This window comes from Ruditapes philippinarum, unplaced genomic scaffold (assembly GCF_026571515.1).
Source record: "Ruditapes philippinarum isolate M1 unplaced genomic scaffold, ASM2657151v2 ctg3099_1_1_1_1, whole genome shotgun sequence".
NCBI classification, from domain to species: Eukaryota; Metazoa; Mollusca; class Bivalvia; order Venerida; family Veneridae; genus Ruditapes; species Ruditapes philippinarum.
In genome coordinates this window covers 182245-208688 of record NW_026856147.1, presented here as the reverse complement: position 1 = coordinate 208688, position 26444 = coordinate 182245, and the positions used below count along the sequence as shown (strand labels likewise).

The window sequence follows — 26444 nt, the reverse complement described above, 5'->3', positions numbered from 1 at the left end:
ACTAAAAATGTTTCAGTTGTTCACGGCCTTCACAATTAGAGACTTTTTTATTCATGTTTGCGAAATATGGAAATAAGATCAGCAAGGAAGGGCGGCATTCTATGAACACAACCCCTAACACAGGATCACCGGCAAATAGCTCTGGCAGAAATCAAACAGGACAGAGTAACACGCAATAACGGACGGGATACCATTATAAATAATTCAAAATAAATAGAGAATTACAGAAAATAACTCTAAACATATAAATTAATAGAATGTTAATGTATGCATTTTTTTCGTTAGTATACATTAATTAAATGGTGTACAAGTCCACTTAACTTATTTCATTGGTAGTTACAGAAAAAAACAACATTATCTTAAAATAAATATTTAGTTGTAAAAAGACTAAAAGCACCAACTGTGTACTTGTTTACATTTTTTTCAGGTTGGTTTTAAACTAATTGATTCACAATGGACATTTTTTAAATGATTCTGAAAGATATATTTTGCAATCATAATTTTACCTAAATTGACTTATTTTCCGTTTGAATTAAAATACGTACATTTGTTCCTCATTCATTTGTATAAAGTTTGCACTCAATTTTTATTTAATTTGAAGTCACATGGTAGAACTACTTTAAATCCGTTTGAACTCAAATACATTTTTTCTTGTATATGCAATCAATACCTTTATCAAACTTAAGATAACATATTACGATTTTGCCATATCTTTACAGCATTTTGTTGAATAATGTCTTACTGTTAAGGAAGAATTTCAATTTTAAAAACGGAACATGATAAATGTAATCTGAGTGTTCTATATTTTAACAGTCGAACATTGTGAAGGTAGGTTACGTATTTATATTATAAATGTTGGTTTTTTTATTTGTTTTTGTTTTTAAATCTAATTATCACACACTATTTCTTTTTAAGATAAAAAGTGATTAGATTGTGCAGGGAATTTGTTATCTACTAAGAAGAGAAATTTAAATAACAATTGTTATAATCCGTCTACAAGACTATCTTTGGCGGGCGTCCGGTAATCTTAAGATTTCTAGTCCAACGTTTAACCACTTTGCTATGCCACCACAAATCACGTGTGTTGTATGAAAAATTAAAACAACATATATATCATAATAGCTCACCTTAGGGCACAAAGTGCTCATCGTAAGCTTTTGTGATAGATTGTTATCTGCAGACCCGGGGTAATCGTAATCGCAATCAGCGATTCTTAAATCGATTGCATGTTTACATTGTGATCATCACGTAACTGATAACCCTGCCTAAACTTGATTATATTTATTGCAATTTATTAACCACAGCTTAAATGCAGTCACTTATTATTATTTCAATTTGATTGACATTAATTATAATCAGGTTTAATAGGAAACTTTATAAATTCAAAGAATGCCTTTATTTCACATGATACAGTTTAACTTTTCTTTTTACAGTTTCAAATTGAATGTTACCAATTATCAATCAGTTACTCTCTAGGTCAATGTTACCTTAACATAACAGGAAAGTTTCTGTGAAGAATCTCTTCCATAAAATTTATTATACGCCGAATTCAATGGCAAACAAGCAAAAGAAAATAGTAATCTGTTTAAATTATCAGGTGGTCAGGAGTGATTTTTTTTACAAATGTCATAAAAGCGTGAAAATCACCCAAACCACAATGTATTGTTAATTACCACAGAGTATTAACAATAGCTCGGTGGTTAATTACAGTGTTCACTAGAATTTATTGTTATGGTTATTTGTCTGTTTTATTTTGGTGTAATTGAATAATTTCCAAACAATAGAAACATTGGTCATTTACTTGAACCATCTTTCACTTCTGTTGCTTTTCACAGTTTTAGTACTATGGTGTTTTGTACTGGAGTCAGAATAGTACTTTGTTCTCATTTTCTACGACAAATTATTTTAACGTATAGGTAAAAGCATCTAACCGTTGCAAATGCAACATTTGAGAAGCTCCGCGCAAAAGTTGCTATCATTACAGATACTTTACCAAATCATTTGTACGCACAGGTCATGTTCTATTCAGATTAAGTACTATCGTACATTATTCCGATTATTTTTTATTTGCATACTTGTCCATAAGAGAAGGGCCTGATATTAAATATTGATGCCTTCCTGGTAAGGAAAGTAATTCCATTGAATACAAACAAAACAAAAATAAAACAAGAATAAAGATCAACAAGACAAAGGCAACGTTCACAGCACGCGGCCCCCGACACACTCAAAAAACCTAGAGCGGACATAAGGGTGAAAGGAGCGGGACATGTAATGTGAAATAAAAGACTTGTAAATGTAATATGTCATGACAGTAGTGCAACATTGTTCTATTTTTGTCACTACTGTAGTCAGTTATAGTCAGTAATATAAGATGATAAAAATATCAAAGCATGTAAACTTTCTTTTTCACCTATATTGATACTCATTTTCTACAAATATCAACTGTTACAACTAATCATAGTATAAGAAATATAAAAATTCATATGTTAATAAGCAAAAACAAAAACTGTCATGGACTTTGATTTTCAAAATGTTCTTTGCATGTTTCGCGGCAAATGGTACATCATGATATAACAAAAAAAGGGGGGGGGGGTTCAAGCAAGAAATGCAGCAAATGACAATGAACTAGATGACATCTGAAGATTAGATATTCTTATAAAGTTTTCAGTGGTTAATTTAATTTTACCAGAATTGTAAATCATAGATAAATGGGAGAACATAAAACAATGTTTATCATGAACTTTGGTAGGTTTGCAAGAGATTAGACTATTAATTTCTATGGAACATGTGAAACAGTAGTCAAAATGAACAAAGTCTGTTTTTATTATTATTATGAATTGTAACAAATACACAAATAGTAACAAAAGGGACTAATAGTAGTATTATATGCATTTATTTAATGTCAAATTAAAAAATAGTTTTTTTGGATACCTAGGATTTAAAGTTTCTCACAATGAAAAAAGACATTGAAATATTTATATATTGCTAATTAAAGGAACTTATTATGGAATAAAGAAAGTGATAAAATTGTGGAGGAATTATGTCATGGTAATGAATAAATAAATTGTTTAGATATAGGCTATGTTTGCATTTATATTGCAGATACATGGCTCAAATGACAATGGTGTCGACACCATTGTGTGATACACACGAAGATGTTGTCGCTGAAATACTTTGTTTGAATCACAGACGGCTTATGTGCGTCACTTGTGGCTTAAAAGCAGCAAAATTTTCAGATTGTGAAGTTCTTGATATACGTCATTTAGGCCAAAAGGATTCGCTTTTATTAAGAAGTTTGTCGCTAAAGCAAAGTGTTTCAAAGAAGGAACAAAAAATTGATGGACACGTGAAGGAGGCTGATGAGATGAAAAAAGTCTTAGAACAAAATGTACTGGACACGTATAAGAAACTTATTGACCGTATACAACAGTTGAAATCGAGCAGTTTGGCGTTACTTGATAAACAAGCTAATACTATCCTGCAAGCAAATGAAGGTAAAAAACAACCTCTTCTAATTTTAAAAAAAAGAAATCAATCTTTACATTGAAAAAATATCTATTGATTCCAACGATCCCAGTGATCTTGAAAAGGAATTAAATGAGACTGAAAAGAAAATTCTTGAAATCCTTCATGTTAAGGAGACTGTGCTAGAAAGTTCATTCAAACCAAATGCTAAATTAGAAAATTCAATTATGCAGTCAGACAATTTTCTGAGCTACGTGTCATTAATAGACCAAGAGCATTATGATATAATCCCTGATACTCCCCAGAAAGAGCCTATATATTCGGATGAAGTATTGGATGATCATAACGCCAAAGTAGCACAAATCTCGGATGATTCACGACAAGATATGCCTGCACAGACAGAAAGCAGAAAGAGCACAACATCAGACCAGAAGGAGCAAAGCAGCAAAGGACTCTTTGGTATTTCCAATTTTTTCTCCTCTGGAACAAAGAAAGCTAAATCAACTGCATTTGAAAAAGATGTGAAATGGAAAAATGCTAAAAGAGAAGACGAGCCTCAAAATGAACATAAACTATATGAAACTAGCGCAGATAAGTCCGGATTAAACGCTTACAAAACAGTTGCTTGGCCGGAAGGTATAGACCAAAAACAATTCATAAACAAAACCGTCAAAGTATCAGAATTAAAAAAAGAGAATTTTTCCTCCGCTTTAAAGTTTTCTAAACTAGTATACTTAGGTGAGGGCTGCATTGGATTGATGTCAGATATCCACAACTCAGTACTTGTTGTTGGTTTAGACGGCCATTATTTTGACAAGGCAATTTTAAAAGGAGGAAGGATATCAATGTGTGGTTTGGGCATAGGAGGAATAGCTACAGTGAAGGACACTAGTCTTCAAATTGACAAATTCAAAGTGTGTACCAATAAGTTGACGCTAGCTGGTAGCATCATTGCAGATGAACAGTTTTGCAATATTACTGGATTTGACTTTGATGTTTGCTCGTCAAACTTTGCTGTAAGTACACCCGAAAAGGTGATTATTCTCGACAAAAGCGGAAAAATAGTAAAAGCGAAGACATACAACGCTGCAAATGGTCAAAGCAAGAATGAATTAGTTACTATATATAATTTTGAAAAAGACTGTCTTTACATTTTAAACACATGCGACAATTCTTTAAAGATGTTTTCGTTTAAAAAGAAACGTACAAAATGGAAAAGTAAGCTTGAGAACACCGGTGTGGCAAAAGGCATGTGTCTTTACAATGACAAACTATGTATAACTTGTGGAAGCGATATTGCTGTAATCTCAGCAACTTCAGTTGACCAAATAGACAAGCATAAAACCAACTATATTTTGGAGGATTGCCTTGGCGTATGTGTCATTGATAATGTGCTTGTATTTTCTTCAGGCTCCGACAATTTCGAAATATCAACAAAGCTAGCATATATATGCATGTGATTTTTAATGCTTACGTTACAGGTCATTTGAAAGTACTAAAACAAACAGACGAAATGGTTTCATCTTAATAACATTCCAACAATTTTCGTCACACAAGTATTTGATCAAAGGCAATTAAAGGAGCTATTTTTTGGAGGATTGTATTCGAGCGTTTTTGTTATTTTTATTTTATATTCTGATTACTTTTAGATATCAACAATGTTTCATATATATGTGTGATATGTGCGTATGTCAAAACGCTGATTCGTCATGCTTGCTTAACATTTTTTAAAAATCTAGAAGAGTTTGACAGTACCTCTTTTAGTGACACTTTTATAAGAGTCACATTCATGTATTTGTGTTATGAACGGAGGTTTCATATTAAAATGTTCGCGGTATAAATGAGGGTTAATACAAAAGAATTGGTACGCTATGGAAAAACAAATGATCTGCAAGTTTAAAACATAAATGTTGGCATCAAATATCAAGTGCATGTATTACTGTGTATGTATATTTTAGCGGACAATTCACATCTTACCACTCTGCAACGTGATGGTGCTAGGGGATCTTAAAATATTTTCTATTCTTTTTATATAAAAAATTTGAAAAAATAGAAGGTGGGGTTTTTTTGTTTTTTTTTTTGTTTAATTTTGGGGTTAAAAAGAATTTGTAAATTTTGAAAATTTAAATATCTGAATTGTGTTTACATTTTTAAGTGTTGCATTTGATTAGAAATTTTCGAATCTTTTAATCACATTTCTGTTTTAAGAACCTTGTTTTTTATTACTGTACTGCTTTATCATTTAACAAAGGAATCTTAAATGTAATATCATTTAAAAACGTACTTCATATCCTTGCATACCTTTAATAAACTTGAAAGTATTACCGATTTGTGTATTTATCATGTCATTGCATTGATTTTTGTTGCCAATACCTGATAGATTTAGATTAAAATGAAATACAATACAGAGAATGGGATATTTTACTTTCTCCTTGTTTGAAATTACAAATTGATAAACTTTGACTTTCTACACATGTTATATTTTTTTTTAGAAAAAAAGGAAGTAAATTGGTACGATTTTCATAGCCAGCCAGCGCTGTCAAAATAAATACATTGACAAGTGGTCAGCAGGTGTCAAGTGCCGTGTGGCAGCTGTAAAAAGTTGCGCCGTACTTCACTTCAGTGTTGTTATATTTTTCTGGTCCTTCGGGATCGTTAATGCCAGCACTATTAAGTGCTGAGAATTGAGTATCCCTCATGTACAGACTCAATCAAACCGAATCTGCAATTCTTATGTAATTGGTCTATCATTTCAATACCTATTAACCTATAATGATTAAACTTCATATTTGGATACAACTTGATATGTTCTACAGTTCAAAAGGCCAATGTCACTGGGACCTGATATTTCAAAAAATTCAATGGGCTATAAAGTGAATGTGCATATACATAGGTACATCATACTTTGTATGTGGATGCGTCTTGATGCCCCTCTGGTTGATGACAGTAATATATTATCCTTAATTTAAAGTAATACATAGTTGTAAAGTTGTCTCTTCTATTGTTTTGATAACCACTACTTTCATAATTATTTACCTTGAAGATGGAGATTTGTGGTTCATGCTGGCATTGATGGGTTATGGAGACTACTAATGTATGCATAAATTACACCAAACAATACAGCTCACACAGCTTTGGCAACGTTTCTGAATGGAGTCCGTAAATATGGTCTTGTGTTCATTGAACGCCGCTTTTCCTTGTTGATCTTGTTAATCATATTCAATTGAGGTTGAGGACATACTGATAAAGAGAAAATATCAAGATAGCATAGTACATGCTGCAACATCGGGGGTTGGACACCAATAGCTGTATTATTGGTTGTAGAGTCCACAATAAGAGGTATTGAAATGTTGTTTGCATTTGTCATAACTTTTTAAATAAATGGCATTTACAGTTACCTTTAAAATAACTACTTTAATATTATTTTGTTCGAACTATAATCTGATAAATGTTTCTCCTGCATCTAATATACAATGATTAAATTTCAACAGTTTTAAAACATGTATATAAAAATTTCTAGTTCCAATGTCTTATTTAAATCTGATAATTTTGAAAGCTATGTTCTTGTTTCAAAGTAAAGCACCAATATACGATTGCTGAGCAAACTTCATTAATGGTATTAATGCCCTGTCCTGTTTTGTTTGGGGTCCTCTTGGGCTCCTGGTCATGTTGCTGGGTTTTGTTGGGGTTGCGTTCATTGAACGCCGCCTTTCCTTGTTGATCTTGTTTACCATATATATTCTATGTACTTGATTAAAAAGCAGCTTACTGTTAAAGTAAAATTAGAGTCCAAGCCCATAAATAAAACGTGTGCGATGATTTAGCCACACTTTTAGATATACTGCTATTTACCTATCATTGATTGTGAAGTTATGCATTGTTTCTTTAGTAGAAGTATTTCATCACCTTAGTGCATTAACTGGAAACTTCTATTTAATTGGTGTTAAACTGTTTCTGCACCAAATTGGTGATTTATTGTTTATCAGGTTCACCTGAAAAAACTGTATAAAAAGCTATCCAATAACATTTTATGACATACATTGTTAAAAATAACAAAGAACAGAGCACTCCAATTATAGTTAAATGGAACTTTTCCATTGCTTTAGAAAGTCAAATAATTCGTTTTGACTAATTAGGATAAAAGAGGATTCACTATTACCTATTGATCCCGAAAACTCTTTTGTTGGACTTGATACATTTACAAGAATTAAGAATAGATATTAAGTTTTGCAATCTCTTTTTAAAGAATTGAACGTTTCTGGACGAAAATTTGGCACAGCGTCATACGACCAACTATTTTATATGATGGAAGATACGGCAATCCTTGATGTGGACATCAAGTAATCGCACACGTCCGTTTTTATAGTTCCATTTGTTACTCTCTCTCTCTCTCTCTCTCTGCTTCATATATAAATTTACATAGCGGGTGGGTTAATAAAAACAACATTTCTTTTATTTTCATTATCACCTTTATAACAAATATAGATATGACAAAAGTAAAATCTGATGATTCAATCATTTCGTATGAAATATGTTTACTGTATACCGAAATATTCTCATATAAATAAAATATTCTGTAATAAGCAATCCTAAGCTACGATCAAGGGCCATTGTATGTAGTCTATGAAACAATTATGTGTTCATGCGAAACACTTAACCAAATAGAAATTTACTCAGTACTTATTAACAAACACGCAGTGCTTTTAAAGACATTGTATTAAACGAAAATAGCATGATAGGATGATATCTAAGACGTCTATCTGACGTCTATGTGTTGCACCGTATGTTTCTTTTTTCTAAATACTTGTTAGACGGAGCAATTATAACCGCGTTCCAGTAGCATTACAGTTATATAACAACGGGCGGTATCGAATATTTATGAAAAACAGGGACCAAAATGCACGAAATCACGGACTCATAATCTGTAGACCTACCTATAAAATGACAAAGGTGTTCAGCACGTTGTTTTTTTGCCGCCCCTTTACCCCACCTATCGGAAAGTAAACTGAAGAATATTCAAAGTACACTTTACATTAACCCTCATGTACTGACTCAATCAAACCGATTCAGCAATTTTCATGTAATTTTGCTGCATTTAATGCTTCCGAGGGATCATGTTTTCCCAGATATTATCATGAGAATTTTGTTTAAATTGTTTTGATACCTGATCGTCATTTAATTACATAAATTGCTTGCACAAAAGTAATAAATCGATTTGTAAAATGTGCTTTACTTTCAAAACGAAAGTTTTAAATGTAATGTATATATCACATACATTTATGCATGCTATCAATAAAGTTAGCAGTGTATTTCACAGTGTACATTTTTGCAAGATAAATGTCTGAGTGTCATTTTTGAGTGTACATTAAACAATAAATGCGATTATTTAGTTTTATGAATAAGGCATTAAATATAAGACGACTTTATACGTGATAAAATATGCTATAGATGTGCATGATTTTATATACCATAGCTGTATATGATAAATACATCATGGCTATACATTATAAAATGTATCATAGATTTACAAAATGAAATATATAAAAGCTCTTATACATGATCAAATATTTCATAGCTATACTTGTTAACCTATACAATAGCTAAACTTCGTAAAATATACCATAGCTAATTTATCAAAGAAAACACGCATATTTAAACAAACTGCAAATCTTAAAAAGTTTCAGTGTTCTTTTTAATAATTTTGTTTTTGTTTGTTTTGGGTTTTACGTCACATCGACACAGTATAGGTCATATCGCGACGTTCCAGCTTTACTGGTGGAGGTGCATTATTTCAGGCACGAACGGGCACCTGAGTAGAACCACCGACGTTCAGGGACTTTGGATTCTTTCATGTGAGGAAGCTATCTAGCTAGCTTACGGATCATTGCATTGTAGTGTTTCGTTTCTTTTCGTCTTCATTACACACTTCGAGAAACAAAGTGCATTTAGCATCCAGAGTAAGAAGTGTGTTATGTTTCATTTTTACGATTTCTGAAAGTTTTTCATAGAAGCATTGAATTTGTTCCCTCACTTTTTGTTTGGCTTTCATTTTGTCAATATAGTTGTTTTTTTAGCTTTTTGCTTCGCCAGTATATTTCTGAACTAAAACGGCTTTTTCAAAAATGAAACATGTTTTCCTATTGCTCATTGTTTAAAAACAAATAATAACATTCAGGTAACAAATTACACGAGCAAAGTGATTCTTTCTAAACAAAATGTTTTTAATATGTATGAAAATGTTACCCCACCCACTTTTAACACCTATTTGACCATTTCCCTATATAAAAAGCCTTCTTCAAAATATCCCTAAAGTTTAACACAGGAAGGGCCTGTTTTCAAAGTGTGTTTAAATTTTCTTAAAAGTATATTGGTTAATCATTCGAAATATAAAATACTTTTACCTGTAGTTTTTATTTTATTTACTTTTGGAAATATCTGGTATCATACTAATTTTGTTATTAAATTTGGCATTATTTAGAAAATAATGCCTACAATAATTATATATAAAATCAAACATCTTTCCTTCCATAAGGGATCTGAGAGATACATAAATAATGTTAAAAAAAGAGAAAAAATGCCCCTTCTGGGGTTTGAACCCACGCCCCTCAATTTCAATGTAGTTGGCAAGTAATGCTAGCCTATTTGAATACTCTTCAAAGTGGAGGTGGTCTACCTTAAAAGGTATAAAAATGCTAATATTGGATAGTTAATGTGTTTCTTGTAAGGAAATGATTTTATTCGTCCAAACCCTTCAACCTAACTATTCCGAACCGAATAGGATAATATTTAGTAAAAGAGTCATTTAAATGAAAACAATTAAATGATAGAAATATATTCGTTTATAAATGTACAAATGTTCAAAATCTATATCATACATAGAAAAACAAAAATCTACCCCTTTAACTACGAAAATATTTAAGATAATCTTCAAATATACACACTTGACAGCAATTTCATACTTATGAAAACAATTTTTATCAAAGTTTAGAAACCCTTTAACAGATAAAATAACGAAAATATTTTAATGTTGAACTCTATATATCTTTAAAGTTTATAACGGTTTATATATAACTTCAGTCGGGTCGTGTATACTTGTTTACTCAAGTCAGCGCTATAGTGTGTTGTTTGATTTTCTGTCAATCGTATCTATACTGTTAAGGTATTTTTCGATTTCAGGTAGATAGATATAAAATTGGAAATTTTGAACTTATTTATACGGCGGTTTTCATGGAATCTTCAATGTGACACTTTCGTACCAAACAAAATATCTTTATAGTTTTCTATTCATTATTGCATTAAATTTTATTAAATTAAATTTTAAATAAATAAATTGAAACTATAAGCATGTTACTTTTCACTGAAACGGTGATGCACTTGCACCCCCCCCAGGGAACATAAAGTTATGTTTGTTGCATATAAATATGAACTTATTTTTTATAATATCATCATAAATTTAGGCAATGCATGCTTTCGGTTGCCCAATATCAACATGTATAGTTAAATGTAAAACAAAAATTAATTTATCGATATATTTAAACAATACATGATTTATTACAAGTCTCTTTTGTCATAGATATTTATTTAATCTTCCTGTTTCGTGTCATTTATTTTATAAAATAATAGACGCAGTTTTACAAATATTTTCATTATGCATCGTGGTTATGGATATATAAACAGATGATACCTTTGACACTCAAACTATACGACATTGTTGCATTTTTATGAATAGCAATTAAATAAAGAAACGATTTGTAGCTACGTTATATATACTGAACAAAACACAAACTTTACCTGTATTTAAGTGCAGATATACACAAATATGACACTCAGGATTTCATAAGTTGATTAAATATATGTATTGAAAGAGGGTTTTATTGTGAGTTTGTGTGAGGGTTTATCCAAAAGAAAAACATGGTAGTGGTCAACTTTATCATAAATAGATATCGGGTAAGACCATCTTCAGCATGAAGGACTGCCTGGCATCGTTGGCACATAGAACGAATCAGCGTATTGATTTTGGCTTGTTGAATGTTGTTCCATTCCGCAATATAGGCTTGTCCTAGCTGAATGACGTTTGACGGTGGAATAGGCCGACGTCTAACACGCTGGTCTTAACTATCCCAATGGAATTTATATCAGGCCTTTTGACAGGCCAGTCATTAATCAATACAATTTAATTCGCCCTGAGGAAATTCACAGTGTCCCTAACTGTATGTGTGACATTATAATTTTGAAAAAGAGTAATGTTGGCATTATTTTGAAACAATAGGATAACATGCCTCGCAAAAATATCATTCCGGTAGCGAAAACTTAACCTGCAGTAGTCGGGAAAACGTCTATTTCTCCAACGGTGCAATAGCTGTGGCAACTGCGCAGGCGGGTGTACCAAATTAAGCGGAATTGGACACGCGTCTTGACGCACCGACGTCCACTACGTGGCCGATCTTCTGTACACTCTGTTGCTTATAAACGTTGCCTAAGGTGTCGAGCATTAAAGATGTCAATGGTACGTACGCGAATAATTTTGCATAATTTGTGCATACCAAAAATACTTTTGGTCCGGAATTCACGTGAAATCACATGCAGTCGGATTTTTCTGCAAAACGAGTAAAAATAGAGTAAAAATTTGTTCTATCGGACACATAATCGTTCGACCGTATATATGTAGCTCATTTGGCATTTGATTTTTTAAAAACAATATCTCCTTTTAAACACAGGGGAAGTTTCTTTTTTGTTAAGTATATATATATATATTCAAATTCAAATGTTTTTTAGCATTAAGACTTAACACTTTCACTACAAATTATATTTTTTAACGTTGTTGGCGACTAAAACAATATCAATTTGCAGTTTTGAATTTTGCATGCTTTGTCACTCAAAATGAAAGTGTCAATGTCCTTCGTCTATATTAGTACATTAAGTAAAAACATCAATATTGTCTAACAAGGTTATCTGGGTACATACATGACTTTATTACAAAAAAGATATATCATTTAGATACAAAGCGAATGAAAGGATTTTATGATCGATTACTACGAAAATAAAATCTAAATCGGGTGGCCCGAATTACATTCAAACGTTCTACCTAGTGTGTTTACCGGACGGTTAAGTTCGCAGGAGTTGGATTATCAATTATTTGTGGGTTAATTGAAAGCTTGTGTTCATGGCAAAATGTGTTAGAGTGAGGGTTAATCTCTTATAGAACAATCATTGCACTTTCGCTTTTTAAAAGTTCTATTTGTTATTTTGCTTGACAAGTCGGAGGTCTCTTTTAATTTGTATAGTCTGTTCTTTAAAAAAAAAAAAACCTAGCTTATATACTTAGATTTATTGTCCACGTTCATTCATTCACCATAACAAATATAATTATGACCAAAAAATCTGGTTTTTTTTAATCGTTTTCTCCTCTCCTCCCCATGACAATTAAATTAAACAGAAATATTCTTTCATCAATAAATTCTGTTATAAAAGCAAGTTACGGTCTGGGGTCATGTATGTAATGTGCTCAAAGCAAAACACTTAACAAAAATTTAAAATGTTACACCGTACCAAGCAATTTCTAATAATTTTTGAGTGCAAAAAAACACTGTCTTTTAAGAATATTTGCGTTTGTAGTAGGTAATATGTTTAGGCGCATTTTGTTTTTTAAATACTTTTTAGCCGGAGCACTTATTTCTATCACCGCGTTGCAAAACCATTTCAGTTGTATTACGGCGGGCGGTTGATCTTACAGTGGGTCCCTGGTTTTTTGGTATTAAGAAACCAACCACTTTACCTGTTCATTGTAACTAACTGCATGGTTCTACAGCTAAACATTATTTTACTACCGAATAGCTACTAATGTTATATGAAGAACATGAACGTCGCCACATGCTTGAAATTTACTGACTCATAATCCGTAGACCTAACCTATACAATGACAAAGCTGTTCAGCAGATTCACTGATCAAAGCCCAAGACTTCCCCTTTACACCCGACCCCCGATTTGAAATTAAACCGAAATATTGCCATAAGGTGTGTTTAAATTTTTTCTGATACATGATTATCATTTAATACCTTAATTGATTACGAAAAATGTAATGATAAATCGAGAGTATATAGCGCATATATTGATGCACCTTATCAATTGAAGTTTGGTATGTATTTCACAGTGTTCATCAGATCAAATTATGGTCGTTATTATGACTGTGCATTACAAAGTAAAGCGATAATTTAGATTTGTGAATTGATTGACAAAATAATGAAGGGCACAACAAATTGGACTACTATATACATTATTAAATATACTGTATCTGCACATGATTCAATATACCATAGCTTAATATGATTAAGTATTTCATAGTTGAAAATGATGTCGTAGCTGTATAATATGATAAAATATTGCATAGCTATACAAGACAAAATATACCATAGCTTAACCTGATGAAATGATAAAGCTACTTAAACAAAGAGTATACGGAGATTTATGAAAACTGCAAACCATAAGAATAAAACATGATATAAACAAATATTAGAAGGCTTAAATAAGTTCTTAGAATTTATACGTTAAATTTGCAAGCTGTTTAAGATGCAAACTTAAAGGCGCGTAAACCCCGGAAGTAGAGGGTTCGTTCTTTCGTTTTTAACTGTTTTGGTTTTTTGTCGTCATTAGTTATTTTTTACATTTTAAAAAAAGGATGTTTTGTTAGTTTTTTGAAACTACATTTTACTCATATATTTATGAAGATTTGACTGTTAATTGCTTCAAAACCTACGCCACTCACTATTTTATACTAATTTCTACAGAGCCAGAAAACCTAGCTTTTTTGGATTCTTCAGGATCGGGTGAATTTGAAGAAATCGCAAACACATTATCTATTACACAGAGTCCGAGACAGTTTGTATGAGATCATCAGTTTCGTGTTTCCTTTTCAGGCTTTCCATCTGCTGTTGAAAACTGTATGACTGCATGAGAAGATGTAATGTTGAGCTTGCCTTGGTACAAACATGCTGATTCTGGCTGAAACAATGGGTCTTCACATTTGCGTTTCCCAGATGACTTCCGCAAACTTTTGAACACCAAAGCATTTTTCAGAGATTTTTTGGTTTTTATTGATAATGAAAGCGTTTGCTTTTTTCAAAATCATAAATTGTAAAGACGTCCCTTTAGTATCCACACTTGTCTCCATTCTCATGGATTTGATTTTCTTTCCTTTTTTATCAAGAATGACATATTCCGTTTCGGTCCCAATAGCAAACTGGGATTTTGTTTTTGAATAATCAAATCCCGTGACTTTTGAAATGTCCAGTTTAATGCTAATAGTATTTTTAACTTCAAATCTCTTGTCTGTTACTTTTACTGTTTCAATTGACGTTCCTGTCTTGTTGAGTACCGCTATCATATCATCTGTCATTTCCACAATGCTGATAACAGCGTCTTTGGGATAGTTGTTAGTACATTGAATCTTTCCGTCCAGACCACATACAAAAATACTTGAATGTTTTTCGCTTAAGAGTCCAATTTTACTCAAACCGATTGGAATAAGCTTTGTGAATTTAAACGAGGTACTTAACCCACCTGGAAACTCAGACAGTGTTACTGTTTTATTAACTAAATACCTTGCCTCTCGTTCGTATTTTTCATTTGTAAAACTAACTTCTTCATAATCTTGTAGCTTATCTTGTAGTTTATCTGGTTTACTTTTCCACGGGAAAAAGCTTGTTCGTGTTTTTTTTTCTTTTGCCCGCTTTTTTTGATCTCCTTTTGATTTCCAATTGTCTTCAGGTACTTGCGAACCTGACTCATTACTTGATATTGTATTTTTATGTGGAATTACTTTTGATTTAACATAACTGACTTCATCCGAATCAACTATCTTACTTTCGGGTTTCGGAGGAATGGCTGGCGGTGGTTCTTCAAAACCTTTTCCCTCGGGGTTTGTTTCATTTTCCGCACCTTCTGTTGGCCCCAGCTCCTCGTAATGATCATTTGCATACAAACTGACTTCTCCAATCTTGCTCTCTGGCATAAGTATAACTTCCTTCAATTTTTTTGAAGCATGAAAATCTGCTTCAGGACAAGATTCATGATCAGCAATGTCATCTAGTTTCTTCATGATCTCTTCCAATTCTGCTTTGAATTTATCAAGATCATCTTCTTTTGCTGAAGATAACTTATCGAGGTGTTCATTGATCCTTTGCGTTGTAGTCTTGAGTTTCTCTTCGTCTTTATTACACATTTCAAGAAACAAAGTATATTTTGCTTCCAAAGATAAAAGTGTATTATCTCTCATTTTAGTGATTTTTTCAGAAAGTTCTTTATAAAAACAATGAATTTGATCACTTACTTTTTCTTTGGCATCTTCTGCTTTCCTTTTGTATACGTCAATATAGTTGTTCTTTCTCTGAGCTTTTTGATTCTCCATTAAAGAATCAAGTATGAGCTTTTCAACTCCATCAGACATTTTTTGAAGTTCCTTAACAGGTTCTGATGCCTTTGCTTTTTCCAAAATGCAATCAAAACAAAGAAGTTCTTTTGTGCTTATGCACGCTGCTTTAGCAACTTCATCAGAGTGGGTTGAGCACATTGCAATGTAAATGTGCCGCTTTTCCATTTTGTAAGCTTACCTGAAAAAAATATGCCAAATATCACTTATTATCCCCAAATTCTACCTTGTAACTTACAAAAATATTGCGTATTTCTCAAGTTGAAGATAAAGTCTGAGGCCTGTTTGAATCACCTTATGTGTACACTTGTCGACATTTTCATATTCATGTGAACAAATTTTTATCAGATTTCGAAAAAAGATACAAGAAGATTGCTTTCGCGAAAAAATGCTATGCACCAGCATTAATACAACACTAAATATTAGGGCCAGAAGATATCGTTTTTGTTTCTTACCTTAAATTTTGCCATAATGCAGTTATGTCTAGTGAATTTAGGGCTCGATGTCATATTTCAGCCTTTCAAATGAAATTTGAATTTAAAATAAACAAAAGCAATAATATACTAATGGTTCTAAAATGAAAGTTTTCTAACTTGATAAAATCTTTAGTATTTTCTGCATTACATAGTTGAATTAAACTTAGAAATACAGTAACAGTTAGCTTCCTTAAACACTTATCATAATTCCCTTGCTCAAATATGCTCCAATAATTTCAAAAAAAATATCCCAGCAATACACTAGTACTTTTGCTAGAGGTTATGACCTCAAGTCATTTCATAAGATTTTCTGAAAAGCAAACATATCTCTTGCTAGAGGCATGGCCTTTAGAAAACTCTCACCTATTGAATCTCTTTTTTTTAGTAAAAAAATGCATAACAAGAGGGTCATTAGCTCAAAATCGCTCACTTGAACCCAGACTGTTATTTGTGTAAAAGTAGTGAAAGATAGCTAGTATTTATTATAAGAATTTGAATGAAGTTGGTCACTAGATCATACTTCAGTTCTACACCTGAAAATGTACACATTGCCAAAATGTACTAGCTATATATAGAAAGCCAAAGGATATCACTTCATCAAAATATAGGTAACCAAAGCTGATATAAGCTGATACCAAAGTTCAAATTTACATATAATACTATCCATATAGTGGAAATCTATGGCCTAGGGACAGAGCCAATTTGTACCCTAGGGCAATAATTTTAACAAACTTGGTAGAGGTCTACTAGACAATTTTATATGCCAAATATCTTACTTCTCACCTTCGTTATTTAAGATGATTTTTGTATTTTCTAACTACATACCTTATCCTGAAAATCTTCGTCGCTCGAGATGGGGCCAATTTTCATACTACATGTATATGCAATGTTTTTACATCTTTGGTAGAGGACCTTTATATCATTAGTTATAAAGACTGTTGACAGGTTATATGGCCCTATATAAACGGCTCGGGTAATCTTGCAAACAGTCGTTTATATATAGCAATAAAAACCTGTCAACAATTTTTACAACGAATTTATAATACAGAAAGCAACATTTTGTGGAGAAAAAGTAAGATTTCTTCATGAATCGACAGCAGCCGTGTTATAAAACTATATAAACGTTACGATTATCCAATAAAATGCGTCGTTACAAAGTGCAGTATTATAAGATATTATATACAAAATGTCAAAACTGTGGGTCTTGCACTTTCAGAAAAGAACATTTTTTTACTAAATGTACATAGTGAAAATCAATGATCCCCTTTTGGGAGGGGCGAATTTTGACTCTAGGGCTATAATTTGAGCAATCTTGGTCGAGGTCCAATACACAATATATCTTGCCAATTATCTTACCTGTAGTCTTTGTTAATTCAGAGAAGAAGATTTTTTTCAATTTTCATTATATATATTTTATATAACTATAAACCTATGACCCCTGGATGGGGCTAATATTAACACTAGAGACAAAAATTGAACAATTTTGGAAGATGACCTATAAATTATACCTAATACAAAAAACTATAGGCCTTTTTACTTCAGACAAGTAGATTTTTAAGATTTTAATAATGAAAACCAATGACACCCCACCCTACGGATAGTGGATAATTTTGACTTCAGGGCTTGGAAGAGGTCTACCATACAATGCCTTATGCAAAAATATATTTGCTATAGGCCTTGTTATTTTTAGGAGATTTTTTTTCTTATAATTACTTTTGGATGCCATGGCAACAAGATTTCTGTATGGAATCAAATTTCTTGGAAACAACTTTGGAAGCCCTTAACAATCTTAGCCTGCTGTTATAATAAGATAATCCATAAAACAACATTTCACAATCATGTTAAATTAATTTGATTAACTTGCTATTAATTTATATTAATCATATATTTCCATTTACCTTACCTTCGTATTATTTCCACGTTGAATAATATATAATATTAGGAACTTAGACAGAAATAGGTTAACACATATTATAAAATGTCGTAATATCCCACCAGAGAACTGCACCGTCTTCCGCGAATGTGTAAACTCTGACAAGATCTGTGAAATTTATGAAGGTACATGTATATAAAATGTATTTTGTCGGGATTTGTAAACTTGTTAATCAAGTAAGCGATATATCGTGTATTTGTCTGATTTTCTGTCATTTGAGACATTCTTTGTCCTCGTTTCTATTATATCTATTTTGTTAAGGTTTTAAGGTAGTAAGATATTTATTCTATTAAGGTAGATAAAAAAAGGAAGTGGTTTCGAACGTTTTCAACGAAATAAAATATTTTTAAAAAGATGTATGATATCTTATAAACCTAAAACGCTAAGTACATATTTAATTTAAACAATATTTCTTTTATTTTTGTTAATTTTATGTGTTTTAAAATTATCAATATTTAGACAATAAATAAATGCTATATCACATAGAGCATGGATACCGAGCAAAGAATCCTTTAAGGTTTCAGATTATTGTTTTTATTGTTTTAAAGAAAACTTAAAATAAAAAGAGACTGTAAACTATTTTTTAAATCGTTTTCAAGTCACACAAACACTGTAGAGTTTAAATGGTCATTTCCTGCTTTACTGTTGCAGGCAACGCCTGCTGCCCTTTGAGCAATATTCCAGATATGCCGATGCCGGGATTTGAACCCACATTGACAATAAGCCCCTATGTGACCATTTGTGTGTTATTTTAGACATGTCAGTGTCGGGATTGGTACCTACACAGACAAGTGATATTAAGTCGGCTTAAAGCTTAAACAGAAGTTGTGACTTATCCACTGCTTCGCATGATACTTTAACTAATCCTAAGTGTGTAGGATTTTTTTAACTAATCTCTATAATGTAGCAACATATTTGTAACTAGGCCCAATCGTGTCGCAATACTTTTCGTGTTATCTCAGTTGTGTAGTAATATATTTTAAATCATTCAAATTGCAAAGCGTCATACATAATTGTTATTTAATTACATGACAATAACGACTCAAGTATGAAGATAGCTTATAACTGAATGCTTAGTTTTATATCAAATAGATTTTTATGCTCAAAGAAAGTGAGCGTGTTGTACATTCTTACGTCCGTCTGTTTCTCTCGGCAGACGAATTATACCCAAGCTTCAACATAGATCTAAGCGTACCAGGAAGTTAAATAAAACGACATTTTTGTCTTTATTTTTCATCTTTATTTTGGAAATAGATATCATCTTTGAGTAAACAAATATTAAAGGGGTGTTTCTTTAAAGGTAGGAAAAGTATCATTTTCTCTAAAACCGCTGAGTTTGCCCAGACCAATCGACCTTACAAATGTACATATAAAGCATGTAATTGGTGCCTTCATGGCTAATTGATGAAATTGTCTATCTTCACATTGGGGTCGCGATTCATTGGATTTTACGTATCAGTACAACTATCAAATTTCCATATAGAAGATGTCAGATCTATTTAGAGACTGATGTCTGAAGCACGGATCTATACCTGAATTCCAACTGAAGTAAAGCTAAAAATGCTTTGTCTGACAATCACTCGATCCAAGTTGTAGATAATCTGGATGATATACAGACAAGCCAGAGTTGTGGTGAAAAAGGATTTGGTACTTTTAGCTATTTTGCAAGCTTCGGCCAACTGCATATTTATGGCGTGGTATTTCAAGCTTGCGTCTCCTTGTACATACAGGACTAGTCAGTCGCACCTTACATCTACAAAAATGACGATACGACAATATTGGGCAAAATAAAATCGATCAAATATTATGGAACACATCTCCTACATGGATTTTTATTTCAAACGACAGGAAAATACAAAGTCTTGTTAAAGTTCAAAAACATGCATTTCGAAGCTATTCGTTATTAATTTACCGAAGAAAAAAATAACAACATAACATATTTATTTACCTTGATTAATAGTTTCCACGTTGCATCAAAAAGGTTTACAATTCATTTACTATGTTAAACAAATCGAAACTGTGCACACACTTTCACGTATCTGTTAACTATCACAAGATATATAAAATGTAAAACGATGTAGACGTCATACCTGTCGAGGTTTACCTTGTATAACGATGTGGGAAGTAATTTACGAAAGTTTTCGACGAAATAAAAACACAAATATACCTTTTAGTTTATGTAATGTAAAATACATGTATCGTATAACCCAACAACGCACTTTACCTGTAATTGAATAACATGACAATCAAATAATGATATAAAGTTGAATACAGATTTTAATTCCATTTTTGTTAATTTGTTTAATTTATCAAGTTTCGAGTTTTTTGTCAACACAAAATAAAATATATATAACATACAGTATGGGTACAACAAAGTATCCTCAGAGTTTTCATATTCTACATATTAATTCAAGAAAACTCTATTTAGTGTTGGGGCAGACGCCAGCTGTTCCTATGATTCAGGCATGTCGGTGTCTGGTGTCCAGTCCTAATTTACCTATTTTTCCTAAGTGACCTTAAGCTCAAACAGAGCAATTCAACATATTTTAACTCATCCCAATTGTGTAGCATAACCAAATTGTGTAGCAATATATTCTAAGTAATCCAAATTGCGTAGCATCATATTTAATAACGTGACAATGACGACAACAAGTGGGAAGATAACTACTTGTACATGAATGCTTTGTTTTATAGGTTTGTTATGCTCACATATGTGGCAGGGGAACAAATATTCAGCGCTTTGCGAAGTCTACGTCCGTTTTTTGTTCGGTCATAAGAAATAAATATCAGCGGTTAAGGTCTTGACAGTAAAATTGTAGTTCTGGGTTTAAAATGGCATTTTTGGGGTTAAAAAGGTGAAAAGTTGGACCATAATGTCGGGTTTAAATACAAAAATGAAATAATGAGACCATAACGTTGCTCTGGAACCTGTGTCCTTAACGTCCGTCCATCAGTCTGGGGATAAGCTAGACAAACATTGAATTTCAATAAATTTTACACAGTTTAAGAAACCATTGAGATAAAATGCACCATCTTATAATTATAATCCTACCTTTTTTAAGTTATTGACCATAATTTGATAGAACTTGCACGTAATGTAAGTCCTAAACTATAAATGATGTTCTATTTAAAATTGACACATCTACGCAGACAATTAAGAGGAAGTGCAGAGTAAAGGAGCCATAAATGAAGGTTATTGTTTAATCACCTCTTTGATTATTGTTCAGGATTGTCCGGCTAATAACTTGAAAAATGTCGAATGGATTTTACAGAATGATAGAATATAATAGTTTTAAGCGTAGGGTTTATATTACATTTCTTTATAATGCATTATATTTAATAATGATTATCCAGAGAAAAATTTGAAAAAACATTTTGATGTTTTTCTTCTCATGATGATAGAGGTTATTATAATGAAAATGCATCGTTAAAAAATATGATCCTATCTAGCCTTATATTTGAACTATCTCTCTGTAATACTTATTTTTATAATAATTCTTGTCCATAGTATAACTCCTTAATATCAATCAGTGTAAACTTATCTCATTGAAAAAAACACACCGTTCTTCGCTCCTTTTTAAAAAACATGTTGTCCATTTATTATTTATAAGTCTATGTTAAAATGCAAGTCTTACTTGCCAGACATCAACTTTATTTTACACTAAATTAAACTCATCAATCAACCTATATCAAATATTTTCTGAACACGTGGCTATAATTTCGATGTACATGTAAACAACTCTGACGCAATGGCTCCAAGTATTTCTTAGTTTAGTTAAACAAAGAATTAAAGATCAATTTATTCAAAATTGGACTGGTAGACTAAATGATTCAACTAGAGTTTTATGTTACAGATGTATTGCACAATTTCAACTACAGCCATATTTAAAATGTATGGGTGTAAGAAAATTTTATACTTGTATGACAAAACTGCGATGCTCCTTGCATAGATTATGTATTGAAACAGGAAAATGGGCAAGACCTGTCAGTGTACCTATAAATGAGCGCAAACGCACATTCTGCAATGTGTTAGAAGATGAATTCCATGTTGTATTACAATGTAGAATGTACTCTCAATTAAGATCACAATATATCCAATTTGTTACTGATAATCTCCAAATATGTTAAAATTGATAGAATAAATGAATTCTGTAAATCAATTGTTAATAAGAAAACAGAGTATATATATTTCAAAAGCATCCGTGAGGCGCTCAGATACTTTATATGGAGCTGATTAGTATGTTATTGATTTTAATATCTGTCTATACTTTTGTTAAAGCTAGACTTATAGTACTACAGCGTATGTTTCTCTTAATATATAATTGTTCCAAATAACATGTTGGTCAATATATGTTAGTCATATGAATATATTATATTTCTTCTATATCAGCCATGTAAATGTGTGATACATCCTATATAATATATTTTTTACAGCTCAAATATAGGTATATCTAGATGTTATTTTACAAGCAAAACTGCTGTTATCTAATTGTTCCTCCTCATATCTTGTCATTGATGGCAAGATCTAGGAATGAGGAAATACATAAGTAAACATACATCTTTAGACTAAAGTGCAATTTACCGGGTGGCTAATCTTGTATTTCGCTTTTGACAAGATTGTGCCCCTTAAGTTTTCAATCTATTCTTTATATAAAGTAGCTCAGTAACGCCATATACATTTGTTTGGACAATGCACATAAATATAGCGTTTTAATCCATTTTGATTAGGATATCACAGTTAATTATCAAGTTAATAAATATATTATATTCTATCATATCGATATAGCGGTGTCTATTTCTATACTGTGCAACGTTTCACAACTTAATCGATATAGAGGTCAGTCGATATGACCATATTGATTTTCTCCCAAAAAATCGCACAATATGTAAAGTTCGCTATCAGTAACCAAACTGTTTGGACAATACACATTTACATACTAATTTGTTCCTTTTTATGAGATAACTGCAGTTAATTATGTTAATAAGAAATTATATTGTGTTAAAGCTATGGTGCGGCGGATGTTACATAACTCGATATACAGGTTAAGTGATAAGACAATAGCAATTATCTCCCATGCACAATCAAATTTGTTAAATAAATGCTTTAAATATTACTATTGTCAAAAATAGTGTATGCAGTATGTAAAATTGTATGTAAAATTCACACTTTCGTTATCAACATGACTTTAATTCAATATTCAATGGAGAAAGAAAGATTCTAATCTGTCAAATTATCTACTTCACTAGTGATTGATCTAATGTAATATGTAAAGTCAGTACAATTGGATTTTTGTCACACTTAATTATTCTTTTAAATCTTATGTTGCATATATACTTTTGGCACATACGACGAAAATATGAATTATTATAGGACGAATTCGCTTTGATATTCAGACGATTTAGTCGTTCAATTTGTCCCCTTACTCACATGAGCCATTTTTTGTTGTTATTTTTTACAACAACAACATATTTTTTTCATTCAAACATGCATACAACATGTGATATGAGGATTAATGTCAAAATGTTAAACGAGGCATTTATACAAATTGAAATCAAACAACAGTTACCAAACAATATCAACATATCTATTACACGTTATTTAATCAGAGGCACATTATGCCTTAGAAACATTTTTATTTTCTTTTAAATAATGCTTTAACATAATAATAGATTTTTGGTACCAGAAGAAGTTGCAATAAATGTGATATAATTTGTCATAAAAGTTGTCAAATGTGAACAAAGTAGCATTTTACTTCCATTTAAAACACTAATTCACTATAACTGTATTTCTTTCATGTAATATGCCAGTGATTAACATTTTGAGTACTATTAAAGTACAGCAAAAATTAGGCTTTTGCGAAACGAAAATAAAAGTATATCTGTGGCATAAAGGACCGTTAATGTATAGTAATTAAGAAAGTGATTAGTGAATATCAGTAAAACAAAATCATATCTCAGAAAATTACAAAATCACAACTGACTTTAAAATGCTAACATAAATATGCGATTACATAATTACATTTCTTATAATTATCATTAAGAATTTGCATAGTTTATAAAATGCTGGTGAGTCTTTCATTGAAAAAAAATGTTCTTATTAATACATATTATGATGTCTTTAAAAATAGGGTTTAATATATTTGTCTTCATAAGAAAATCTATTTCATTCTGAAAGATAATGTAACTCATCACCGATTATATTTCTGCAAAAATACACATTCTTTCATTAACGGGTACATTTGTCCAGCTTCCTGGTTCAACTGGTTATCTATTGTTTCTTGTTATGAATTTGATAAATAAAAAAGTATTGCATTTTGGGGTTACGAGGGATAAGGTGGAATTCCAAAAGACTTTTTAACAATTTTGTAAAAATAACTATTGCTCGATTCATTTATCTTTGAATACCATTCATTTAAGAAAAGATCTTTTAATTTTTGTCTTGCTGTTAATTTCAACCTTTTGGTACTGAAAAATTATGATAATTCCAAAAATTTTTGAAACCGCATTTTATTAGTATTGATTTTAAATTATTAATCCATGGATATCTACGTTCAAAATATTTATCATCAATATTTACTGTATTGCCTAGCATCTAATTATATAAAATGTATGATATTTTATTTGGTATTAAACCATTTTCGCTCTGAGGGAGACGCGCCCAAAATAAAACTTTTCTTTCCCCGATATCTACAGACAATTGCATGCATCCCTTTTCACCGTATCTGAAATAACTGGCCGTCGAACGTTTAAGTTTATGTTTAAAAAATTTCAGTTGTACGGTTCAATACTGTCGAGATTACCGTATCCCCAAATTACAGAACCATAAAATAATACTAGTTTAACAGTTTTATTTAAAAGTTCAATTTGTAAGTCAATTGGTAAATTTATTTTTCTGAATTTCTTATCAGGCTGTACATCGATATTGTAGCTTGTTCTGAAATATGTGTCTTAGTTTTAGTGAACGAACCACTTCTATTAAAAAATATGCCGAGGTATTTATATTTATTTACAATTTTTATTGGTTCATTTTCATAAGTGAAATGATAATTTCGTTGTCTCCCTTCTGGAAATACAACTATCTTGGATTTAGAAGTTCAAGAAGGCGAACAAAACGTTAAGGGTCGGCTGGAATTTAAGAGGGTCGGCGGGACCCGAAATGGAACTTTCCCTAATTAACATGGATTGTAAGTGCATTTTGCAATAACAATTATTTTCTTTGTTCACTTCACAACATATTTTTATTACAATTTCAAAATTTTCATGATAGCAGAAATCTGGAGGCGTGCTGCTTTAACATTAAATATCAATGAAAAATTCCTTTATATCCTTTACGTACCTGTTATGCACTTAAACATATTACTGATTATATATGTATTATGTCATTGCATTGATTTATTTTGCCAATACATGATAAATTTAGATTAAAATGAAGACGGTATATTTTACTTCCTACTAGTTTGAAAATATTTAACTCATAAAATTTGAGTGGAATAGATTTTGGAATATTAAAGTCATATTTACAGCGCGCGGGGTTCTTGATAATTTTAATAAACAATGTACTAAAACATAATGAAGTTAAGAATAACAATCACTATGTTTATGCAAGAACGTAAACATTTGTGGACTTATACACACATTTATTATTTCTGAAACGGAAGTAAATTAGTACTATCTTCGTAACTGTATTGTAAAAATAAAAACGTTGACAAATATTATTTCATCAGACGAGTAATTCAAATGTTAATTTAGTTTCAAAAACATTTCTCTCAATACTAACAAAAAGTTACACAAGTTAAGATAAATTATTCTATCATGATGAATAACGCTGGTTCATAGAATGTCTAATATTCAATCATTACAGTTGAACTAATATAAACTAACTTGTCTATCAGGTACATTGTATTAAAACCAAAAAAATAAAGAGAGGTAATCTCCTTAAAAAACGATGATAACAAAACAAAAAACGAAAATAAACATTGTTCATTTCAAATGTTTTACAGGTTTCATATGAAGCAAATAAGTTGTTACCATTTAACAAATGTATTCTGATGACAAATGAACACATATTGTCCTCGATGTAGTAAGTATATAATATTTTAAGATAACGGATAACTAAATAGCGTTAAAGAGAATATAATTATATATA

At 31.3% G+C, this 26444-nt stretch overlaps 2 protein-coding genes across 2 annotated transcripts; one reads left to right on the top strand and one right to left on the bottom strand.

The window, feature by feature from the left end:
• The first annotated feature begins 728 nt into the window (after nucleotides 1-728).
• LOC132745573 (uncharacterized) lies at nucleotides 729-5499 on the top strand. The gene is made up of 2 exons (XM_060734519.1): nucleotides 729-828; nucleotides 3103-5499. Exon 2 carries the CDS (start codon nucleotides 3693-3695, stop codon nucleotides 4923-4925), a length of 1233 nt encoding a protein of 410 aa, XP_060590502.1. The 5' UTR covers nucleotides 729-828; nucleotides 3103-3692; the 3' UTR covers nucleotides 4926-5499.
• An 8822-nt stretch (nucleotides 5500-14321) lies between these two features.
• Nucleotides 14322-21102, bottom strand: LOC132745580 (uncharacterized). Its single transcript, XM_060734528.1, has 3 exons — nucleotides 20247-21102; nucleotides 14604-16070; nucleotides 14322-14463 (listed from the first exon to the last, which is right to left on the bottom strand). The coding sequence occupies exons 2-3, from the start codon at nucleotides 16055-16057 to the stop codon at nucleotides 14322-14324; spliced, it is 1596 nt and encodes a 531-aa protein (XP_060590511.1). The 5' UTR covers nucleotides 16058-16070; nucleotides 20247-21102.
• Nucleotides 21103-26444: the final 5342 nt, after the last annotated feature.

Excerpts from the sequence above, each read along its gene's own strand:
- LOC132745573 (XM_060734519.1), top strand. The coding sequence starts at position 3,693 with ATGCAGTCAGACAATTTTCTGAGCTACGTGTCATTAATAGACCAAGAG.
- LOC132745580 (XM_060734528.1), bottom strand. The coding sequence starts at position 16,057 with ATGGAAAAGCGGCACATTTACATTGCAATGTGCTCAACCCACTCTGAT. Across the intron at positions 14,464-14,603 it reads AGTGTGGATACTAAAGGGAC|CCAGAATCAGCATGTTTGTA; the intron begins GTCTTTACAATT and ends CCATTGTTTCAG.